The 23,044-nt window shown below is 42.9% G+C and overlaps 2 protein-coding genes and 2 long non-coding RNA genes across 4 annotated transcripts; 1 reads left to right on the top strand and 3 right to left on the bottom strand.

Moving 5' to 3' along the window:
* Window positions 1-1,443: 1,443 nt before the first annotated feature.
* On the bottom strand, window positions 1,444-6,129 carry LOC4335989 (probable protein phosphatase 2C 40). Its single transcript, NM_001419375.1, has 9 exons — window positions 5,632-6,129; window positions 5,301-5,472; window positions 4,977-5,127; window positions 4,828-4,891; window positions 4,234-4,341; window positions 3,639-3,764; window positions 3,326-3,567; window positions 2,147-2,349; window positions 1,444-2,065 (listed from the first exon to the last, which is right to left on the bottom strand). The coding sequence occupies exons 1-9, from the start codon at window positions 5,914-5,916 to the stop codon at window positions 2,031-2,033; spliced, it is 1,386 nt and encodes a 461-aa protein (NP_001406304.1). The 5' UTR covers window positions 5,917-6,129; the 3' UTR covers window positions 1,444-2,030.
* Window positions 6,130-8,615: 2,486 nt separating this feature from the next.
* Window positions 8,616-13,885, bottom strand: LOC4335990 (uncharacterized membrane protein At3g27390). The gene is made up of 9 exons (NM_001419373.1): window positions 13,273-13,885; window positions 13,045-13,153; window positions 12,662-12,857; window positions 12,376-12,509; window positions 11,792-12,080; window positions 11,568-11,674; window positions 11,314-11,488; window positions 9,767-10,212; window positions 8,616-9,092 (listed from the first exon to the last, which is right to left on the bottom strand). Exons 1-9 carry the CDS (start codon window positions 13,397-13,399, stop codon window positions 8,924-8,926), a joined length of 1,752 nt encoding a protein of 583 aa, NP_001406302.1. The 5' UTR covers window positions 13,400-13,885; the 3' UTR covers window positions 8,616-8,923.
* Window positions 13,886-15,111: 1,226 nt separating this feature from the next.
* On the top strand, window positions 15,112-15,880 carry LOC136355928 (uncharacterized). Its single transcript, XR_010740519.1, has 2 exons — window positions 15,112-15,449; window positions 15,662-15,880. It is a non-coding gene; the product is annotated as an uncharacterized lncRNA (long non-coding RNA).
* Window positions 15,881-21,309: 5,429 nt separating this feature from the next.
* Window positions 21,310-22,667, bottom strand: LOC136356411 (uncharacterized). Its single transcript, XR_010741197.1, has 2 exons — window positions 22,303-22,667; window positions 21,310-22,034 (listed from the first exon to the last, which is right to left on the bottom strand). It is a non-coding gene; the product is annotated as an uncharacterized lncRNA (long non-coding RNA).
* Between the last annotated feature and the right edge of the window lie 377 nt (window positions 22,668-23,044).

Genomic DNA, 23,044 nt, shown 5'->3' on the forward strand with positions numbered 1-23,044 from the left:
AATCATGCATGAACCGCACAGGACAATAGAGTATGCGTTGCATAAGCCACCCTCTACGCCGTTTGATTTGCGACGTACGGTTAATATCATAACATGCTATAGTAGCCATGGTAGAGGAGAAACTCTTTTAATCCCTCCATGGGATGTTCAAATACCATTTAAATATTAGTTATGAAAAATCTCAAAAAAAATTGAAAACATACATATACCACTCTAGAAAGTCTAAACTCAACTCACGCATGGGTAAATAAAAAGGATAAATCCAATGTATAAACAATGTTGGTACTATTCACATCTAAATATCTTTTTTTTAATGCGTAGATAGAGTTTAAACTTCGATTTTTTTTTGTTGGAGTGATAGATGTTGGTACTCTACTCCACATTGATTTTTGTTTTTAGTATTTTTCACAACCAAATGCATACCCCATGGCCTATATATGCTAAAGCACAATTGACCTCTGAATAGTGAATTATCCAAAAAAAAAGAAAAGAAAAAAGAAGATCTCTGAATAGTGTAGCTATGTTACTCATCTACACTACTATAGAGAGGATCCTGGTCCGTAGCAATTATAGCAAGCATACTTCATTAAGAGTATTCTCAATAGAATTGTATTATCTTATATAATTAACTGAGTTTAGTAAAAGCTTTACGTTATCTATAAAAAAAATCAAGCATACCGCACCATCAGTGTTTTACAGCGTCGACGGCCGGACTAGGGCTTGGGGTGTGTGAGTGATGACCAAGCTACATTCTTTTAAGACCAGTTAAAAATAACTAAACAAGTTCCTTGCTAGTAGACCTCCTCCGTTGAGTCGTCGGCATCGGCGACTCTGGCAGCGTACGTCCGACGTACCTGGACCAGGATATGAATAAACCACCAGCTAGAATCCTAAACTATCATCAGATGCAAAGACCTACTGAACTACGTGGCTCAGCGTCTCAAATTATATGTCCCCGCGGCTCCTACACCTACGAGCCTTCACAATCAAGCAGCTTGGATATTCAGCAAAGAGGCACGCAGGATTATCCTTTTGCTACCTTAACCTCCTACCTCTCTACCTTGTTCATATCGTCAAATCTCGGGAAGCACATAACCTTAAAGACTTTGACCATCAAAATCGTATGCAGACATCGATCACGCATAATGAATTCTATGGTGGACAAAAGTTGTCACAAAACTAAATTACGGTGAACGCATCTTTCTGTACTCAAGAACAAGCAAACATGTAGTGAACTCATACCAGTCCTCACAACAGCACTCGTGCAAAATGCTTGGTAAAGAAGATACCGCTGCACGCAGAAGAAAGAAATAAGGAAACATGTGGCAGCAATGGCAACTCGAGCAAAGTTACTGGTCCAGTAATGACCAATGACCGAAGATTCAAATAATTGAGAAGTGAAATCAGCATCAGGTGCAATGTGCAATGGAGCAACAACTTCCTAACTTCAAGCTTATTTACATTACACATAGGTTAAAGAGGATAACAGTGAGGATAGCTGTTTGCAAGAATCTCCTTGGATATAAGTACACTGTTGAAACTAGAATAGGATGAAATGGTGAAAATTTCTAACAGGAAAACGGGTTACTTTGACCTTAATAATGTAATTTCTCCCCAAAACGAATTTCAGAATACATACCTAGTCCTAGCTGAGAAATATAAAGCCGCGGCGATTTGACGCACCTCTATATGATGAATAATTTACACATGTATCAGCCTTAGATCGGTCATTCTTGATTCGCAGGTCTTTGGCCTGTATGTGCCGCTGCCAGAAGCCCCACTGGAGATTTTGACTTGACAGTAGCTCGGTAAGATACTTGCTACACAATGTGTTGCGTCTTCAGATTTCAGTAATGTATAAGCCGATAGTCACCTTGTCACAGCTGTACCATTCTATAAATATATAATCCTATTTCATACCAATCCATGAGCAGAGGAACCACTGAAAGACTCCCAAGGGAAATGCAACTAATGCGTTATCGCTCAGAAAGCTGTTAGATGATTTCTTCAAGATGACTCCAACTTGGCTACTATTCACTTGACCCACTGTTTCTTGAGGAGGAATCTGCATGTACAACAGGACTCTATTACAAATGTGACTTTGGACTGACAAGTCGCATAAAATGGAACTGTAACAAAGTTGTACCTCGTGAGTGACGTTTTCCTTCCATTGCTTCTTTCTTTTCCTGGCAACTGTGGCAAAGGAAAGGCCCATCCCATGGACGCAGCTTTCCTGACTTTGACAAACCCTCATGTATGGATATACCCTGACCAGACTCTAACTCTACTTGACAAATTGCACATATGAAGAGCTTGAACATATTCCGAACTGGATATTCAGAATCTAGCCTGAATTGGATGGCAGAAAAAAAAAGTCAAACGCGAGGCATTCTTATCCAAACTAGTGGATTTTCTGCACAATTTTGTGTGGAGCTAGATTTTAAATTTTGGATTGGATTTGGTATACAACTCTTAGCAATTTTTTTTCCATAAATACATTTGTATTTCATATACAATAGGCTTTAAACGTAGAATTGGATTCGGTATAGAAGTCTTGGCTTATATTTTACATAGATACAATTGTACTTTGTATATTGGTCAATCTACACTCTTATAATCTGAACCCTCCAGAGCAAACATGGTGCTTTCGTTTCGAGCTATCTTAACAGGATCAGCTATTTTAACTAGTTTCATGCTTCATGGCCTACTTACATACTAACACATAAGCAAATGACCTACTGTTAAAATGAAGTCCCCATCAGAAGAGGCTGAGTCTGTGACCAATCAAAATAGACACATACTTCTTCCACAATCAATCATGTAGATTCTAATTGCAATGCTACAAATAGAGTATAAGCTATTTCACAGATTGAAATGTGTTGAAAACTGGCAAGCTTGACAAAATGTTAGAATAGCCCCCATGTACTACCTTAAGAACAAATGTAACACCTAGAAAGTAGAGACCAGGCAATAGCAATACCTAACCTAAGCTATGACCAAAAAGGTTGGGCCCTGATGTTCCATGCTTCACCCTTCAATAGGAGTTGCAAAGAAATGAATAGGTAAGTAGTTGGAAACATGGAAAGTTTTTGCAGAATCTTCAAAGGGTGAAGCATAAAAAAATCTCTCGTAGAACTGCCTTCCAACTAAAATGGCATCTCACTCTCACAAATCTCATAAGACATCAATTCATCACACTTTTAATTGACTGTTGGCAATTACCACCATAGTGCAGTGATCTTTATGCAAAAACTTATTGATTGCACTGCTTAAAGCGTACTATTGCATCCATTGTCAAGATGGATAAAGGGTACAAAGTACAAACCGTCTTGAAAGGGAAGGACATCCATCCTCAAAGACTTCCTCCACCAAATCTGGCTGGGTACATTGGTCCTTATCTGCATGACATGGTGAGTCTGATGTTGCTTTCTTGTAAAAGATATTTTTGAAAAGTCCTTTCCCTGCCTTTTTTGCAGGTTGCACAGTGGGGCTTATTTTTTCTGGAGGTATTATGTCAATGACAATACAAGTCGTATCATCTCTCAATCCTTTTGATGCAATTGCTTCCTACAAAAGAAGCAGAATATAAGGATATAATTTGAGGTTTCTGGTAGCACACAATGAGGTGGTGAACTAACTTTGACAATTTGATCCGCTGCAGCTTCTGGAGGAAGCCCTCGTGCACAACTAAAAGCCGTATCCACAGTCAAGGCATCCCAAACACCATCACTTGAAATAATGATTCTGCCTCCAGCACTTGATAGCTGAAGAAATCACCAGTAGACATTAATATTTTCATAGTATGGAAAAAAAATCAAGGAGCCTCTTCAATTAACTTGAAAGAAAATGACAAAACAACTAAAAAAATACTCTCAAGAGAAAAGGATCACTTGCAGACCCACAAGCTACAACCATGAACAAACTTTGGAAACAACAAGGGGAACAAGAAGGAAATAACTGGTCGTTTATATATGAATGTCAAATTATCTAGCCTGAGAAGATATATCTGGATAACATCATGAAGATGCAGGATAACATGGGTAGTTTATCCTTAATATTGTTTATTTACAATGGGACATTTCACCATATATTACAGTAGACAATAAAACGAGCTACAAAAACAGCAGAATTTCTGGTATTTGGATTTGTTCCCACAATACATTATTATTGTGAATGCTTAGAAATTGGGTTTCTAAAAACTACTGTGAAGAAGCTTTTATGACTTAATAATACCTTGATCTGCTTCACATAAGGCACGGGAATGATAAATTCACCTACATCCTGATCACCAATTGATCTTGATAGGCACAAGCCACCAGGCCAACATCTAAGTGGCCCAATCTGTATGGACAAGAAAGAAGGGTCAAGTAAGAGGTGTCAATCAGGGACAATTTTCTATGAACCTTTCAACAATCAACAGCATGTACAACATAAACTAACTAATCGGGGTAACAAACAAGAAGTTTGCTCATATATAACAAAAGTCATAAATCCCAACAGTGCAAATTAAAATAAACATATCAAGAGAAATTTAGTTGCATCATTGAGAGCTGAGAACTGCATCTACCAATCGGTCAGCATAACTTGGAAGTAAACAGAATATACTACTCACTAACTTGGCCAATGAAAACAATATGAGTTGGATAACTTTTTATGGCATATCAACTGCTAACAAACATCAAAACTTCTCATACTGCTACAACTATTCCAACACAATGAACACTGCACACATGAACTTCAACAATAGAAAGTTCCTTGGCTTGGCTGCCAGCGGTGCAAAGTAGAGGGGAAAATATGAGCAACCACAAAAAGTCAAAGAGCAAAAACCTCAGCTCCGCCGACAACATTTAGCCTTCCAACTTCACCTCCGCATTCTGTTACACGTCCAACCCTACCAACCATAACCAGTAAGCGGTAGGAACCAACCACATATATGACAAAGAACAACAAAACATCGTGTGAGTAAACAATCTTACTCCTCTTCGCTAGCATCGAAGCGATGGTCAGCGGACAAATGGTAAATGGTACCCTCAGCTTCAAGGACGCACCGCGAATCGCCAACGGATGCAACGGTCACAACGTACCCATCGATTATGACAAACGTCACGGTTGTTCCTGAAGAATGGGCTGAAACACACGAGTAGACAAATTGTACTCATCTCTTATTGCGGGGTAGAAAGCAATCACCCAGTAACGGCTGGTCATAAGAGACTAGACAGGGTTAAGTAGTAAACTGTACTACTGATAATACTAAGTGAGAAGAACTAGGAGCCAGTTAGTCCCAGGAGGAATTATTATACCTCTTGTTTGAAAATCCTTGTCCGTCTTGACGAACCCGGCCACCAGCGCCCTCGGGAGCGCTGCGAGCCACTCGTCGCCGCTCAGATCGGCAGGAACGCAGCACATGACGTTGCTGAGGATATTCTCCTTGGCGTACACCGCGGCGCCGCTCCCGTTGTGCCCATCGAACAGCTGCAACCAAAACCAAAACCGAAAAACTCATCTGAGAATCCGCCCCCGGTCGTGCAAGCGAGCGGGCAGCGCGGCAGCGCAGCGCAGATCGCGGAACGAGATAAACCGCACGCGGCGTAGTCATTGCAGTGGAGGAGACGGGACGACACGAGCACTCACGGCGAAGGCGGAGAAGGGGGCGCCGCCGGCCGGGAGGCGCTCGCAGGCCGGCTTGAGCAGCGCGAAGTCCTCCCCCTTCTTAGCCCTACACGCCTGCCCCGCCGCGACGCTGGGCCGCCGCTCCCGCTCCCGCCCGCCCGCACCCGCCGACGCCGACGCCGAAGCGCGCTCCGCCGACGCCTCACGCCGCAGCAGGTCCCCGAGCGCCACGCTCCCGCTCCGCCTCCTCCTCCCCCCCGCCACCCCCACCGCCTCCACCGTCGCCGCCGCCGCCGCCGCCGCCATCCCCCGCCTCTCTCCTCAGATCCCGACCACCGCAGATCGCGCCGAGGGCCCGCGCATCGCTGGCTTAGCCGAGCGAGGGAGGAGGGGGAAGCGCACGAGCACGCGCACCCCGCTGGTTTGGTCGGGAAGCGCAGCGGCGAGCGAGAGTGCCAGCGGCGCAAGTCCCCGCACACTTGACGCTTTTCTCCGGTGCTTCTTTTTTTTTCCTCCCTTTTTTTTGCTCTGCTCGGCGCGTGTCGCTGTTGCTTTGCGGGAGCAGCCACCCGAATCACATGGGGAGCGCCCCGCCTACAGGACGCGCAATCCCGGGCTCCCACACGCGCGCTAAAATTGGAAATAAAGAAAAGGTTATGATAATTATATAATGACATAAATAAATTAATACTAGAATAATACTATAAGCAATCCCGGCAAGTATTGATGAACAAAGTAAGTCACAAAGCAGAAAAGATACAATAAACTGTTCTTATAAGCAATCCCGGCAAGTATTGATGAACAAAGTTTTTTTTCTTTTTTCTTTTTTGAAATCGTATCATGAGGTGCATCTGCAAATATGTCACTGTTTTTTTTTAATTGTAAGATGAAAGGATGGTAGTCTTGTAATACTCAAGTTTTACAATAACGATTTAAACGGTAGGAAACTTATAATTGTCATTACTATTTATATGTCACTCTTATGTAAAATAATATGTCCTAACCAACACACGCACGCCATACTTTTGTGTCTATATAAGTAATAAGCTTTTTGTTTTTAAGTTGTTGCAAGGAATGGATGGAAATGGGTAACAGGTGTAGTGACAAGGTTGTTCGTAATTTTAATCTCGTGTCTGTGTTTTGATTTCCTTTTGCTATCTTTGATGGTGGATTTTTTTTTTGAGGGGTCTTTGATGGTGGATTTTTTTTTTTGAGGGGCCTTTGATGGTGGATTAACCTATGGTTTTTGTTTCCATGTGTGGTTGAGAGTTAAGACCGAGGGGGGAAGGAGTCCTCTTAACTAACGGCATGAGAAAGTGACAGGACCAAAAGGTTGTGTTTCTTCTTAGCTAGATGTGCTTCTGGTTGGAGCAAAGAAAAGGCTGGAGATTAGTTGGCCGGAGAGGGCTGATAGTGAAGGTAACTAACTAATTAAGGAGAGCTTTTCTTAATTTTCTGCTTAAATGGATGGATGCAACCAAAGGAAAGTGGTTGTGTGGCTTTTCTCGTCCCGGGCCGGTGCTTGGGGTTTTAATTGCATGTGTTTTGCTTCACGTCAAAACCTGGAGGGACTGAATGCGATCGAGCTTCCATCAACATATCTTGATGACTTAATCCAAAATAGTCGCCATGTAGGCAAAAAATATATAGTCTCGGACTGTAGTTTGCCGTACCAAGTTATCGATATAAGGACATGTTCTAAGATAATGTTAACAGAGAAACTTAGGCATTTTATGTTAAAAAAAGTATCTTACATAAAAAAAATCTCTCTTCAGGTGACTCTTTATTAATACATGCTAACTAAATCATTACACATGTTACGGACTCTCGTTAAAGACCATATTGTACAACATTCAATATTATATGGTTTCCTCACGTTTTTCTCACTAAAAGTGGTTGTTAAACCCGTTGTTAACTAAAACAACAATATTTCTCTCTTCTCTCCTCTCTGTTCTATATCGGCAAATTTGTTTAGTTTGTAATACCAAGAGCCTGCTAGTACATTGGCTGAAGCCATGTCAAAGGCACCTCACTCTCACCAGCAGAAAAAAAAAGCAGTTTTTGTCATCGATTGGATCCATAATTTTCAACGACAAATCCTTGCTCTCCAGCTGGTATCCTTAAACACGGTATCCACACATGAAAATTCTGCTGCCAACTGAACCACAAGAAAAGGGGAAAATCTGACGTACTTCCCCCGTGAATCTCGCCGAGGTCGGCAGAATGCCGGAGAAAACGGTTCGAGGAAACTGGGATGTTTAGCAGGATAACGATCGGTCCAGACACCGGGTGGCAGCTGGTTGCTCCGAGCCTCCCGAGTCGGAGCACGCATGTGCATTTCTCCGAGGATTTTTCGTTTGGTCTTTGGCCCCGTCAAACTCGGCAACTTGTGGCACATTGCATTACATGTACCATCGTGACAGCTTTATCCACCGTTGCACAGCAGCAACCGGTGAGTGAGACAGTCACTCGGTCAGACAACTCTGGTTCACGGCATGTTGACAACTCTGGTTCACTAGTTTGATTTTCGTTTAGTATGTTTTTTAAACTGCTAAACAAATTATTTTTTAAAAAATATTTTACGTAAAATTTGTTTTAAATCAAATAAATTTATTTTTAAAATATTTTGAATAATCACAATTAATCATAGGACTAATTTGGTTCTTCATTTTGTATGTAGCTAATTAGACATGTATAATCTATGTTAAGAAAATGCTCTAACTTGTAGACCCGTTCCTAAATATAGGCATTTTTAAGTTATTTAGCAAAAACTAAAAATAAGGAAATATTTTCTAAGAAAAGAAATTTTCCATTTCAACCATCTTATTGGTCAAATTTTAAATTGCTCTAATTCCTCTCCTAAGAGACTAATTTGTTTTAAATGATTAGATTTCTGTATATTAAAATCAATGTCTCGGAAATAAATATATTGTATATGAAATTTAAATTCTAGAAATGCTTACATCTTAGGGAGGAATAGACATAGAGGGCAGAGGAACAAGATTGCAAAAGGTAAAAGAACCAACATGCATGTGTATCTGATCTGATCAAGGAGTATGTACAGAATTTACAATACAAATGTACAATGGATGATTCATTCATGCCTGCAGTTTTGGCAAATGAATCTCACAGCGAGAAGTTCTGGAGTGAGGCATCTCTCTCCTTGTAAAAAAAATAAAGCTATACAAAACCTCCTAGATTTGGGGAAACACAAGCACTGACAAAACGGCGTGCGATATTTACTGAAGAAAGAAGACCATTTGAAGAAGGGACCTATCTGACTCTGATTTCTGAATATGGTTTCAACTTTCAATTACACTTCCAATTGCGTTATCTCAAAGATAGGTACTGATCGATTCGACGCGGATGATCTGAACGACCCTTCCTTCTCGACGGAGTACGTGACGAGCAGTTTCATGACGTGCCTGTGTCTCCTCCTGTACGTAGGAAACTTTGACATGCTCCTTACAATTCCAACCAACCTGCAAACCAACAGCATTAGAACAACCTTCCAAGGATCGGACAGAACAACCTCACTAATAACACTGCTACTGAAATCAATAGAACACAGGAGATGGATTTTAATTTCATCCATCAAAAGGACATCCCCTCGTTTCTTACTTGTGACCTAAATATTTATCAGAAAGGGAAACTATTCTAAATTCTCGAGGGGACGTCTCCTCGTTGTTTACATGCCACTCAAATAGTTATGAAAAAGTTCAACAAGATCGATCAATATGTGATAGATCACTATACAACGAGGGGATATCCCATCGAGAGTTTAAAATCCACTCTCTCATCAGAAATTTAAAAACATGATATAAGATAAACTAATATGAGATATATCACTCCACAAACATGCAAGGTTAAATTCAATTTCTATGAGTTGTACCAAAAGGAACAAATTCAATTGAAACTACTATATGCACATTCACAATAAGTTACAACATTTTTTTTTGCGGGGATATTTGTTACAACTTGTAGATGTTGAATTTGAAAATGCATGTTTGTAGAGTAATACATATCATATTAATCTATCTTGTCATTTTTTAAAAATTTTTATGACTATTCATATGACTAAAGATCCTTTGAGGAATGAAAACACTTTTTCCATAACACATGCAAGTATGTAACCAAGTAGCAGAAAACAACTTACCTTCTACTGATGGCCTGGATCTGTCCTGCCCTTACAGGATCTTGGGGGATTTCAGCACCATTATCCCACCCATTTGCCCTCTCAGAATTACCAATGAAAAGGGTCAGCTTCTCCAAGAACCTCACTTCTTCCTCCGTCATTTTCAGCGCTTGTATTTGATCTTTCAGCACCAGCACAGGGTGCAAGAACCAGTCTATCAACCGATCTTGGGGGCGGTTATATTGATTGATTTCGATGCCATTGCCTATCAATAGCCCTCCAGAACCGGCCTTGATCGAATGGAGGATCATACACAGCAGAGAATAAGAAGGTACTCCCAGTCCTATTGCTTCATGCCCACTTTCCTTTGTTCGTAACCATTCAGTAAGATCAACAGTTGTTATGACGTTTAAATTCAGAAGATCCCTGCCCCTCAGTTCACAATTCTTCATCATATTTTCCCATATCTACAAATCAAGGAGCTAAGTTAGGATTTCAGGCAGGACTTAATTAATCAAAATGAATAACCAAAGCATGTTTGGATTGTAAGTTTGTACCATTAAACATGATCCATATTGGTGGAACATATATCCTTTCTAAAATGTATAAATAACACAAAACCTAAATTATTCTCAATTTCTCATAAGCCAGTGTCTCTGCGTCTTGCTAAAAAGTAAAAAGAAGGCAAATTCCAGATCATCTTATTAAATATCTTTATGTTGATATATTGATTTTTTTTCCGAAACCAGGAATTCCTATGCTTTTCCTGTTGATATATATACCAAGATAAGCCACCATAGAAAGATGGATACTCGGTTATAACATATTCACTTCAACTGTTGCTTATGTTGGACCACACACTTCTCTAGGGAAAAATGCTTCTGAATTCTCACGTCAAGCTTCATTTCAACCATACAAGCAATGTGCAATGGTAACTAACTACTAACCATTGCTTCTTTTGTGGGCTTCCATTCACTGATAAGTCATGATACTGACACAATTAAATGAAATCATCCAAAAAAAAAGATGATCGTGTGGTTACTTTCATTTGAAATATTTCCTCTAATAAAAAGAGCTCACATAATTTAAGGACGTAAACACAGCAATTAAAATATTCAAGGATCTCCTTCATTTATGATATTTCTTAAATTAGAACCTGTTCACCAAATCTAAGAGAGCATGGACCCAATAAGAATAGTAGTCTTTACAATCCGTGGTTTCATGGCATCATCACATTTATAGCAGTACCTCACTTAGAACTAGCTCACCTAATCTAAGTACATTGATGCAAGTACGCAGTTATGCACCAATAAAAATGTCTAGCTATACTTTCAAGGAACAAGTGTTGTAACTAGTATTAGATGCCTTTCCTTTCTAGGCAGGGCAAATATTGATGGTACTACAGGAATGAATGCACTTTTTACCAAGTTTAACTATCAAAAAAATTGCTCAGAGAGAACACCATTTTTCCTTGGCTGGTGTTGTACAATGAATTAATGATGTGCCCTTGGCAATTCTTGTGCAAATAAGTCGAATTAATAAGAATTTAGCACGTCCAAGAAACATACCTGGACCATTTTGACTTCCTGTATGGCCTCTCTAACTGACCTTGCTGGGGCCAAAGTTGGAACCAGCATTGCTGGAGCTTCATTGGAACTAGGTTGGTCGCCTCCTTTAACAGAAGCATTCGTTCTGACTGAAAACTCCGTGGAACTGGACGATTTTCTCTTACGGTAGGAAGGCCTAGCAGAAAATATTTTCACTGAGGAATCAGCAACGTGAGCACAGAAGTTCAGCAACAAAAGAGGCAGTCTGAACTTACTTCGGAAGAACTGTCCCTTCCCGGAGATAAAGCCAGTCATTGGTGTACTCGTCAAATTCCGCAACCATGGCAACCACATAAGAAACTCCCCTCTGGAACGACTTCTCCTGCGATAGATCCATAAACACAAGTTACTATCACTTAATCTCTCCTTCCTGTTTAGACACGTAAGGAGATGGGAAAGAATTGGAACAACACAACAAACACTATGTCAAGACAGCAACCTGGTAGACAACGACTGCTCCGTAGAGACCCACAAAAATGCTCGAGACGATAGCTAGTAGGACACTCCCAACAACCACCAGAGGCCAGAAAAGGATAGCCAGGCCAGCGATCGGCACACAAACTGTCTCAAGGAATGGACCTTCGCGGCTTATAAGGTCATGAAGCAGCCTCTGCCAACCTTTGAAGAGCATATAGGGGCTCTTTATCAGCGCAATTACGGTGTAGAGCGGAATGTCAACGATTAATCCCAAGAGACCAACAGCTATACATGAGGGCACATCCAACACCCTACAGGGAAAAAAAAATTCAGTCATTCAGCTTGAATTTTACGGCATTCGAGAATCGCAATTTCAAGCAACTGTAATGTGCAATGATCGTGACAGCACCATCACCCCAGAATAGACTGTACTAACAGTCTAACATGAGGATTGGCATATGACTATAACAGAGTTTTTAATGGCAGAATTCCTGTGCCAGTCCTTCTCATGACAAGGCCATGCTTAACACATGGATTACACACAGCATGGGGCTGATTCCTGAATAACCAAAGAGAGACATTCTAGTCTAGTAGGATAACAATTACCTGATGGAATGGGGCTCGCAATTCTGCGAGCTTTCGCGCAGCTCCTTCAGATAAACAGGATACGAGTGGAAGCATAAATCCGCAAAGTCCCTAACCACCGTGCAGCTGCCTTTAATCGTCCCCCACGTCCCGTCCTGCTCAAACCAAATCATCATCTCAATGAGCGCCCGGACACATCGCTAACAACGACAGTGCCTTGCCGATTTGCAGCAAAGCTTGTTGAACTCGTGTTCTTGCCTAATCCTGTACTCCAATTCAGAAGGGGAAGAAGGCATCGTGTCCTTACCACGACGCCATGCACGAACTTCTTGGACTCGCTCTCCTGCCTGAACGCCTCGAAGGTGGCGATCCACGGCGTGAAGAAGCCATAGCCGAGGGCGACCAGCGCGCTCCCGAAGATGCCCAGCCCCAGCCAGAGGCCGAACAGCACCGGCAGCGCGATGAGCACCGCTAGTTTCAGGCCGGCGTTGATGCGTTCAGTCCTGGATTAACAATGCAGAGGAACAGATCAACAGTGATCATTTGGTATAGACGAAATTGACAGAAGAAAAAAAATCGAAAAACATTACGAGTCGCAAACAAGAACTCGAATTCTTTCTTCCTGTATCCAACTGAAGTAAACGCAAAAATCAAAAAGAAATAAAAACATTTTATTTTCTTTTTTCTTACTTGATGAGGGAGTAAATGGTCCACCAGACGTGCGCCGGGAAGAGGAGGAGTATCACGCCGACGTTGCCCAGCACCATCAGCGCCGCCGCCACCGGGCCGACGACCGCCGCTGCACCACAACCGTATCCCAACCAAGAAAAAAAATAAGCACACGGCGGCAACAACTCCGACGAACCCACGGTGGCGCCAGCAGCCAAGACGTGATTGAAAGGGAAAGCGTGCGTGCACCTTTGATGCCGCCGAGGAAGAAGGCGGCGCAGAAGGAGAGGACCACGTACGCGACGCGCAGCGACTGCTCCACCGACCCCATGGGCTCCGCGTAGTTGGCCCCCGCCCACGCCTTCACCTTGTCCATCGAGTCGAATCGAATCGATCGTTCGTTCGTCGCCGGCGTCGACGCGCCCGGTAGCACTCGCTCACATATACGCACGGGCACACAAAGGACTACACCTGCCTGTCTACCTCCGCAAGAATCAAGGACAGCTTCAGAGAGATGGAAGCTTTTCTGCAGCCGGACGGAGAGGACGAGGGAAAAACAAAGAAGAAAAAGAAAGCGCGCGTCCTCGCTGGCTGGCTGTCGCGGGAATCCGCGACGACCGGTGGTGGTGGAAAAATTCAGCGGCTTGCGGGAGAAGCCGCTCCAGGGGAGGGAGAGCTCTTAAAGAAAGATTTTAGATTCGGGGGGGTTCTTGATTGATTCGTCGGTTTGGGGGTTGGCTTTGGATGGGTCAAACCTGCCGGCGGCCGCGGCGGCACTGTTGCGCGCGCGTCGCTGAATCGTGTTCTTGGGGACGAGCAGAGCAGACTCAGAGAAGGGGACAGAAGTAAGGGTGTGTTCGAGGAGAAGAAGATTGGAGAGACAGGGAAGATACGTAAAATGAGGTAAGTCATTAGCGTATGATTAATTAAGTATTAAATATTTTAAATTTTAAAAATAGATTAATATGATTTTTTAAAGCAACTTTTCTATAGAAAATTTTTGTAAAAAACGCACCGTTTAGTAGTTTGGGAAGCGTGCGCGTGGAAAAAGAAGTTTTTTCTCACCCTATATTACACAAACTAACGCAGCCTAAGAAGTCATCTAGGGGTTTGCCTTTTTCTCTTTTTTTCTTTTTAAAAAAATAATTTTATTTATTTTTCGCGGGAGTTATATAATGTACTACGGCAGGAGAGGCAGTTTGGGTAGTTTGCTTTCGGTGCGAAGCTAACGGCGTTAGCGTGAGGAGTTCAGAGCTAACAGCACACCTGGCGAGGATGACGTGCCCAGCTGGTTTGAGCAAACCAAACTAAACAAAAGTTTTTTCTTTAGTATTTAAGAAAAAATTAAGCATCTGAATTATCTCAATACACACAAACGTTATGGCATAAAACTGAGTTAAGAGTGGTAGAAAGAATTAATGTTTGTTAAAATTACTTTTTAAGTCAAATTAATTTGGATCAATTTTAATGTTGATGAGAAATCATGCATGCATTTACCCGTGCCATATGTTGCTATGGATTAAAATATTTTTTATTGGATTTATAGAGAATTGAAATCCTTAGAAATATTTTCCATTGATAACCTCTAGAACAAAGGAATACAATACCAAAATTCATTTTTGTTATCAGCCTCTTTTACCTCAAACTTCATAGGAAAATAAACATAAGATTAAACCTCGTGTCCTTGGAGAAGTCAAATGCACCTTTATCTCTCTACCATAAGCAAATTCTATTAAAATTCATGTGCTTACTTTCTATACCTTGAAATCTATAGGATTTTACTATGTGTGATATTTTATCTGGGACTCTCTTCCCTAATTTATTTAGAGGGCTCATTTTTTTTATGTGTGTTTTTATTCACACACTTTTTAAAATCCTGCGTAACAAAGGATCCATGTGATATTACTTCAAATATATATCAGAGCTTTAGCTCAATTTATACTAGGGACAATTGCATCTATACCCCCACTTTGAAAACCAATTGTTGTTTTACCCTCATTTTTTAGAGTTTGTAGTTTTACCTCCACTTTTTGAATCTGAAACTGCCGTCTACCCTAACTTGTGACAGCCGTTTGGTGGGTCCCACGTTTTTGTGTTAAAAAATACAAAAGGCAATAAAAAAAGGTTTTAGGAAATATGAAATTACCTTTGTACCCCTGAGGGAATGGATAGGATGAGTGAGTCTGTCCTCCCACCGTGCGTCGGTTTCGTGGTGAAACCCTAGCGCCGACATCCACGCTGGCGGGCGCAAGGCGGCGGCGGCGGCGCGGTCGCGTCGAGGGCCAGCCGGTGGCCGCGGCTCTTCCATGCGGAGGCGGCCGCTCCCAGCGATGAGGTAGGCGGCTGGAGGCGGGCAGAAAAGAGGAAGTTGTCGGAAATGGAAGAAATCCTATCAATGGAGCTAATTTGATGGAAGAGTTTCACAGGTATTATGATTCTTGTCATTGTGACTATCCATTGATTCTAGGGATTCCTTGATTCTATTTGATTCATAGGATGAATTAACTTTACTATTTAGGGCGATTTACCTAAATGTGCTACTTTGCTATTCAAAGTGAGTCATGCATTGCTATTTTCTTCTATTTATCTTCAAATTTTGCTTATTTCATTATTGCTAATTTATTTCTTAACTATGAAGTGCAAATGGAAGAGGAAGGGAAGGAAGAGGCTAGCTGAGGTTTGCATGCTTTTGGACATCTATTTGTTGTGCACTTTTGTACATATATGGACTTGTAATATGATCTGGACTGTAATATGTGGTAACGTGCTTTCTATGTTGTGGACATGTGATATGTGCAATTATGTTTGTGGACACTATTAATGTTTGTGGTCGATGATTTATATGTATCATGGCTTATTTGTATGGGACACTTTGTAATGCTTGCTATATATGTGACTTGTGTTAGTTGTGTCAAATTGCTGTCAAAATTTTATTCAAATTTTGGTCAAATTTTATAATTGCCTAGTATTTGTGATTTTTATTTGTTAAAGTACAAAAACATCACAAGAGATGCTCACGTTTGAATTATTTATAACAATCACACAAGCTGAAATCACAAAATAGGGGAAAATCACATAAAGCTGATAAAAATGGGGGCAAAAATACAAAAACCACCAAGGGTATATATGTCCTTTTCTCTACAACTAACACCATCAAAACTAGCTGTTAGATGTGGGGGTACAGGCTGATTCAGATTAAAAAGTGGGGGTAAAACTGTAAACCCTAAAAAAGTGAGGGTAAAACAATATTTGGCTTCAAAAGTGGGGACATAGATGCAATTGCCCCTTTATACTAATGCTTTTATTTTTATCATTTTGGTAACCGCACTGTTTTTCTCTCTCATGAGGTTGAGGTATCCTTGTCCAAGTAGTATCTATGGAGGTAGAGCTTAGCAGCCCCTTCATCAAGAAAAGGAAATAAAAAAACAGAGTGAGCTTAGCAGGCTTGAGATAATCATGTAAAATATTAGCATGAATCTTATGCCATGCCAAGGACGTTTCATTTGAATAAACATGCATGCATACGTGTTCTTATACTCCAAAACGATCTCCCATGATGTCAGGCCATACGCAGCGGCAAGCAAGTCTCGTTTAGATAAACACCTTCCCCAAATCACACATCATTTGTTTTTGTTCATTAGTTTAGTAGAGTCTAACCATGTGTTTGGCTAGTCAAGTACCAAGTATTTTTATGATTTCATCAACCAGCCTGTCAAACATCTCTCCAAATTGTACGTGCCCGTCGCTGGTTTACCATCAACCTTTGCCTTCCACAAGAACAAGTTTGAGAAACTTTGCCAGTACAAGTGGTATTGGATAAAACTCCATTGACCGGCCGGCCGGTAACGGCGTTAGCTTCCGTCAGCCTCGCCGCCAAAGCCCAGAGGCACCAGCATCCTTGGAGGCAGCCTCGATAGATATGCTCTTTATTAATCCTCCTTTCGACGGCTCTACTTGTGTCTTTTCATGCTCGGTTTCATGTCCGCCTCGCTCCAATTCAACTATGGACAATCTAATAGCTCATAAGTATTTCCTCCGTTTCATAATATAAGACTTTCTAGAATTACTTACATTTATATAGATATTAATGAATCTAGACATATATAGTGTTTAGATTCATTAACATCTATATGAATATTAGCAATGCTAAAAAGTTTTATTATAAATCATTAATATATGGTGCCACATCTCATACACATATAACGTATTGGAGTCCGTGCTGCAGCTGGCTACAAATCTATAGCCCGCTTTTCTTCTCTCACCTCTCTTCTCTTCTCCTCATATGCTTACAGCTGACTTGTAGCCGGCTATTGTACTCGCTCTTAGATTTCGAGACAGCTTGTGAAAATTTGGAGGGGTTGGAAAAACTAATTTGGCTGTATAGATGTCACAACATTTTTCTACAATTTCCCACCTCAATCCATTATTTCCATGTGCATATTTCCCAGCTGCTAAACAGTGTTTTTTTTTTACAAAATCATATTAATCTATTTTTTAAATATAGCTAATAATTAATTACTCGTGTGCTAATAAGATGCTCCGTTTTGCGTGCGCGGCCGAGCACAACCTTTATTGCCTTTCAGTTTTATTTTATATTTTGCAACTACAATTTTTTTAAAATCTAGATGAAAAGTTACACGGCATAAGGAAACTTATTATTCTTAGAAAAGCTACAACCTATAAAAACTCCCCCAAACAAACCCCTTCGCTGTTTTTGTCACAACCAAGTGGTCGTGGTCATTTTCAACACAAAACAAATATAGTATCAAAATATTTAATATTAGATTTAGTGAAACTAATTTGGTGTTATAGATGTTACAACATTTTTCTATAAATATGGTCAAACTTTAGAAAGTTTGACTTTGAAAAAAAATCAAAATGTTTTATAACATGTGTTGACGGGCTATACCTAACTACAGTATTTATAGAGTATGAGAATCGTTGGTATGTAGGTATATGTGAGATTACAGTAAAGAAGACCCAATTGTAGAGCAAGCTAGATACTCTAGTCTACCAACTATCCAACAACTTACAATTAATGACTAGCAATTGGCTTCTTCCAGACAGATATGCGATGTGGCTTTTGGTTTGTGATTCGATGCCCTCCTATCCGGGGGGCATTGTATTTATATAGATAGACGACTTTCTCTCCAGACAGAATTTGGAGAAACCTTGTAGGACACAGGCAGATAAAAGACCTTGTCTTTTTTGAGTCGGACTTCGACAGCCTCTAGTCCCGTGGAAGGAATTTTCGTTCTTATCTAATTATGTACCATATTTGAGTTACCATTTTGTATAACATTAGGTGTGTGATATTATTTAAATATAGGAGGTATATCTAATCCTAATACTGACAATATAAAATGAGGAATTGCAGTTGGGATTAACTATGAATATGGTGCCTCAATCAGGTTTACCACAACTAATACTGTCATGAGTCATGACACTTTCTTCTGATGTCAACTTTTCCTAACCCCCAAATGTCAAGGCGCAAGAGTATCAGCATCGTCAGATCTAGAAGGAATTATAATAGTGCGAAGATAACTACCAGGTTTGATTGTTCAGATAAAACTAAAGCAGCCGGCAACATGGTACTCTGGAACAAAAAAGAAAAGACAATGAGTAGGAGTATAAACTTGGATGACAAAGTTGACAACAGATGATGTGTTAGCCCGTTGAATTTTGTTGAATATTCTTCCCTCGCGAAGCCCAGTCTCCAAACGTCAGAAGCTTCTTGGGAAAATATCCCTGCAAGCGTTCACTTGCAGAAACTTCAGAGAGGAGATGATGTGAAAGCCACCCAGCCGGGCTCGCAGTTTGCAGCCTCCCTATGCTGACTTCCTCTGTTCAGATTTATTTTGCACAGTGCCCGGTTCAAAGGAGATTTATAGTTAGCGCATGATTAATTTAAGAATCAAATACTATAAACTCAAAAAAATGGATTTGTGTGAATTTTAAAGAAACTTCTAGAATCCGAAAAGAGGACTGCCCAATACTACTGTCTTCTCTTCAAGCCTTCAACGATTACGATGTCCTGCCAGATCATAGGTACGTGCATTTTTAATCTCCGTGTCGTTGACACGCGTATGAAGGTCAGAACCATGGAAAATTGGCAGGAGGTGACACTCATCCAGATTTTGTTCTGTAAGATCGGTATCAAGGGTTTGTTTAGTTTGATGTACAATTTTACTCGATCAAAATTTTGGTAATTTTAATAGTAGCAAATATATATTAATTACCAAATTTTGTTTATAATAGTTCGATTCAATACTATAAAATTTGGTCAATATTTTGATCGGGTAAAAATTAGCTTTTAACGAAACAAGCCCTAAAGTCGGTCGGGATGTTTCGATCGCATGCAGGGGCGGCAATCGGCCAGGGATTTGAGAAAATGCCAGGAAATGGTCGTGTTTGGATGATCGTGGCTCTGAACTCTGAAGAACGAACTGTGCACGGAATGTTTGTGTCAGGGGCTCCGGACAACTTCCTTTTGTTTTGGTTAGGCCATGTTTAGATTTCAACTTTTTTTTCAGTAAATTTTTAACTTTTCCGTCACATCAAATTTTTATATACACACAAGCTTTCAATTTTTTCATCACATCGTTTCAATTCCTTCAAACTTTCCAATTTTGGTGTATAACTAAGGCCCTGTTTAGAGCTGTGTTTAGTTACACGCAAGAATGGAAGTTTGAAAAAATTAGAACGATGTAACGGAAAAGTTGAAAGTTGATGTGTGTAGTAAAGTTCGATGTGACGGAAAAGTTGGAAGTTTGAATATTCTAATTTTTACATCACATCATTCTAATTTCTTTAAACTTCTAATTTTAGTGTGGAACTAAACACAACCTCAACCTTAATGTGATACTCCATGGTACTACTACGGAGTATGTTAGACCGCGCTGATACTACTAGTACTCCGTTTCATTTCCCCGAGGAATTCAGGCAAAGGATACGACATGATACGGTCTGTAACTGCCTCGATTGCAGAACCAGCCTGAGCTATCCTGTAGATGTTGTGCTGTTGTCCAGTTTGCTGGTTGCCGCTGTGCAGAGGTTGATGTAAATCCTTTTGTTTTTGTTAATGTGATGCATGGCGTTTTTTTTTTGTTGAAAAATGCATGGCATGTTTACCTGCTAAAACACTCATACAGTACTATCTCATTTTGTGGCTAAGGCGACGATTCGACGAATCCAAAACTCACCGCAGGGAATAAGTTCACTTTGGGTCCCTCGATTTGTCGCTCATTCCGATTTTCATCCTTGACTGTAAAACCGGGTACAACCCGTCCTCCAACTTATGAAAACCGGGCAAACGAGGTCCCTCGGCGGTTTTGAAGGCGGTTTTGGCTGACGTGGCGCCTACGTAGCTTGTTTGACTAGGTCTCCGTTCCACGTGGCATTGACGTGACGCTTACGTGGCAATTATATCTTAGAAAAATAATAAAAAGCGCGGCCCTACATGTCAGCTGCACATAAAAAAATAATTTTAAAATGGAGGGGGCCATGTGGGCCCCACATGTCAGCCTCACTCCTCACTTCTTCCCTCTCCCTTCTCTCTCTTCTTCCCTTTCCCCTCTCTCTCTCTCCTTCTTCCCGGGCAGCGGACGGCGCGGGTGGGCGCGGGCGGGCTGGCGGTGGGCGTCGTCGGGGATTCAGCTTCGGTGACTTAGCGCAAGCCACAATGTGACATAGCATGCATCAAAGCCGTCCAAAACGAATCGAACGGAAGATGGCGCTTGGACCCGCTGCAGGTCGAAATATCGCCGCCCGCCCAGCCGTCCCGCGTCCGAGACGGCGCCCGCCCCCAATCTTTCCCGCGCGCTCGCATCGCTGTTTCGCCTCGCCGCGAGCGCGAGCCAACTGGGAGGCTCGCCGCCGCCGTGCCTGCGCCAGGCCGCCGTGGTCGCCGCGAGTGGGGAGGGGACTGGCGGCCGCCGCGCGAGGCCAACTCCATGCCCTGCCCTGCCGCGACCTGTGGAGAGGCGCTAGGCCGCCGAGGCCCTGTCCTGCCGCCGCGACCGGGGGCACGTGGAGGCGGCCGGCTGCCAGGCCTGACGGCGCGGTGGTGCAGGCGGACGGCCGCCCAGCCCGACAGTTTTCCTGTAGTTCTGCATTTCCATTGTTCTACACTGATCTCCAGACATTGCTCTGCTACAGTATCTGTTTGTTCTGCATTTCAGTTTGTTAGAAGATTATCTGTATTTGGTCAGATATGTAGCCGAATGCCCGATGTTATGATATGATCAATAAACACCTGTTTTGTGCAGTCATAAAAAACATCATAAACACCCATTTTTTTGCAGTGTTCTGAGGTCATACAATCTACAGTTCTGCAGTTACTGAAATGATAAGCAAATAATTCAACGTGTATTCTAGCAGTCTTCAGTTGTTACTCAATCAAGGATCATACAAGTTAATGTGCCAGCATAATTCTAATTTGCAATCATACAGGATATCAACTTCTTCCTGTTGATGGTGGCATGTCCTCAAATTCAGGCAACTCAATGCTTCACCAAGCAGCAGCAACCAATCATATACCAAATTAGACATTTGCAACCAGGTTCTCATATATCCCTATTCGCCGGCGACGAAGTGGGCGGCCGACCGGTGCGGGCTCGGAAGCTGAACTCCATCAACAAGTCGAGGCCGCCAAAATTGGAGGTCCGGCGCGGGCGGAGCGTGTTCCCGACGGCCGGCAGGAGCACCGCGGCCTCCTCCACGCGCTGGGCTCGGGCTGGGGCCTCGCCCGCCTGCATCAGCGCGCCATCAGTCTTGGCGGCCGGCCGCCTCCACGCGCCCCCGGTCGCGGCGGCAGGGCAGGGCGGCCTGGCGCCTCTCCGGTTGCGGCGGCGGTGCTGGTGCCTCCCCACTCGCGGCGGCGCGCCTCCCAGCCGGACGAGAGCGACCGGCGAGGCGAAGCGCGGCTGCGCTGGCGGACGCGGATTTGGACTGGAGCGATGCCGTCTCAGGCTGCGTGGCCTCCTGTTAGGCTTAAACGGCAATTGTTTTGCCTGCATGCGGGCCCAAGTAAAGCAGCCATTCGATTCGTTTTGAACGGCTGAGATGCACGCAATGTCATCCTGTGACTTGCCTATACTAAGGCAGCGTTCGTTCCAGTGAGTTTGAGGAAGAAAGCACATCGTTTTCCGCGTGCACGCTTCCTAAACTAGTGTTTTTTGCAAAAACTTTCTATAGGAAAGTTCTTTTAAAAAATCACATTAATCTATTTTTGAAATTTAAAATAGTTAATAATCAATTAATCATGAGCTAATAACTCACCTCGTTTTGCGTATCTTCCCAATATCCTCAATCCCCTCCTCCTCAAACACACCCTAAGTCACCGAAGCTGAGTCCTGGCGTGTTCGGGCCTTCGGGGACCTCCTCGGCAACGGGATCTTCAACTCCGACGGGGAGACGTGGGTGGCGCAGCGGAAGACTCTGGCCGGGCGTGCACCGCTGATTCTCTCCCACCGGCCGCCGCGCGCCGCTCCCTCCCACCGGTTCCGCGCGCCGCCGCTCCTCTCCCGCCCTCCCGCCGGTCGCCGACCCTCGGGCACCGCCGCTCCTCTCCCTCCTTCCTGCCGGCCGACGCACGTCGCCGCTCCTCTCCCATCGGCCGGCCCGACGAGCTCACCTCCTTCCTCGCGGAGCTCCCGTCGGCCGCCCTCTCCGCCGGCGCGGCGCTTGCGTCGGTCGCCCTGTCCGCTGCACGCACACCGGATGCAGTACAAGCAAACGAAGAAAAGGAATGCAAAAGAAAAGAAAAGGATAGATAGAGGAGAGGGCGTCCAGCACGTCGACCAGCATCAAGGCGCGCAAGCTCGAGCTCGCAGCCGAAAGCGGCAAGGGCGACGCGTCGTCGCCGGCGGCGGCGTCCATGCCGTTGTGCTGCTCCGCTGCTAGCAGCTAGCCGCGCGTCCCTATGGCCTCCCTCCTGTGTAGTTCCGTGGTCATCGACACAGGCTGCCGCCTCGCCGCGAGCTGCGCCCCCGTTTTGAGTTCGTTGACATGCGACAAGCAC

This window comes from Oryza sativa, chromosome 4, assembly GCF_034140825.1.
Source record: "Oryza sativa Japonica Group chromosome 4, ASM3414082v1".
NCBI classification, from domain to species: Eukaryota; Viridiplantae; Streptophyta; class Magnoliopsida; order Poales; family Poaceae; genus Oryza; species Oryza sativa.

What these genes read in the sequence shown, in the direction of transcription:
- LOC4335989 (NM_001419375.1), bottom strand. Translation starts at nt 5,916, where the DNA reads ATGGCGGCGGCGGCGGCGGCGGCGACGGTGGAGGCGGTGGGGGTGGCG. An exon ending in ATGTTGTCGGCGGAGCTGAG is followed by an intron (nt 4,342 to 4,827) that starts GTTTTTGCTCTT and finishes TTGTCCATACAG; the next exon opens with ATTGGGCCACTTAGATGTTG. An exon ending in CTTATGTGAAGCAGATCAAG is followed by an intron (nt 3,765 to 4,233) that starts GTATTATTAAGT and finishes TGATTTCTTCAG; the next exon opens with CTATCAAGTGCTGGAGGCAG.
- LOC4335990 (NM_001419373.1), bottom strand. Translation starts at nt 13,399, where the DNA reads ATGGACAAGGTGAAGGCGTGGGCGGGGGCCAACTACGCGGAGCCCATG. An exon ending in GAAGGGACAGTTCTTCCGAA is followed by an intron (nt 11,489 to 11,567) that starts GTAAGTTCAGAC and finishes ATTTTCTGCTAG; the next exon opens with GCCTTCCTACCGTAAGAGAA. An exon ending in ATCCAGGCCATCAGTAGAAG is followed by an intron (nt 9,093 to 9,766) that starts GTAAGTTGTTTT and finishes GTTGGTTTGCAG; the next exon opens with GTTGGTTGGAATTGTAAGGA.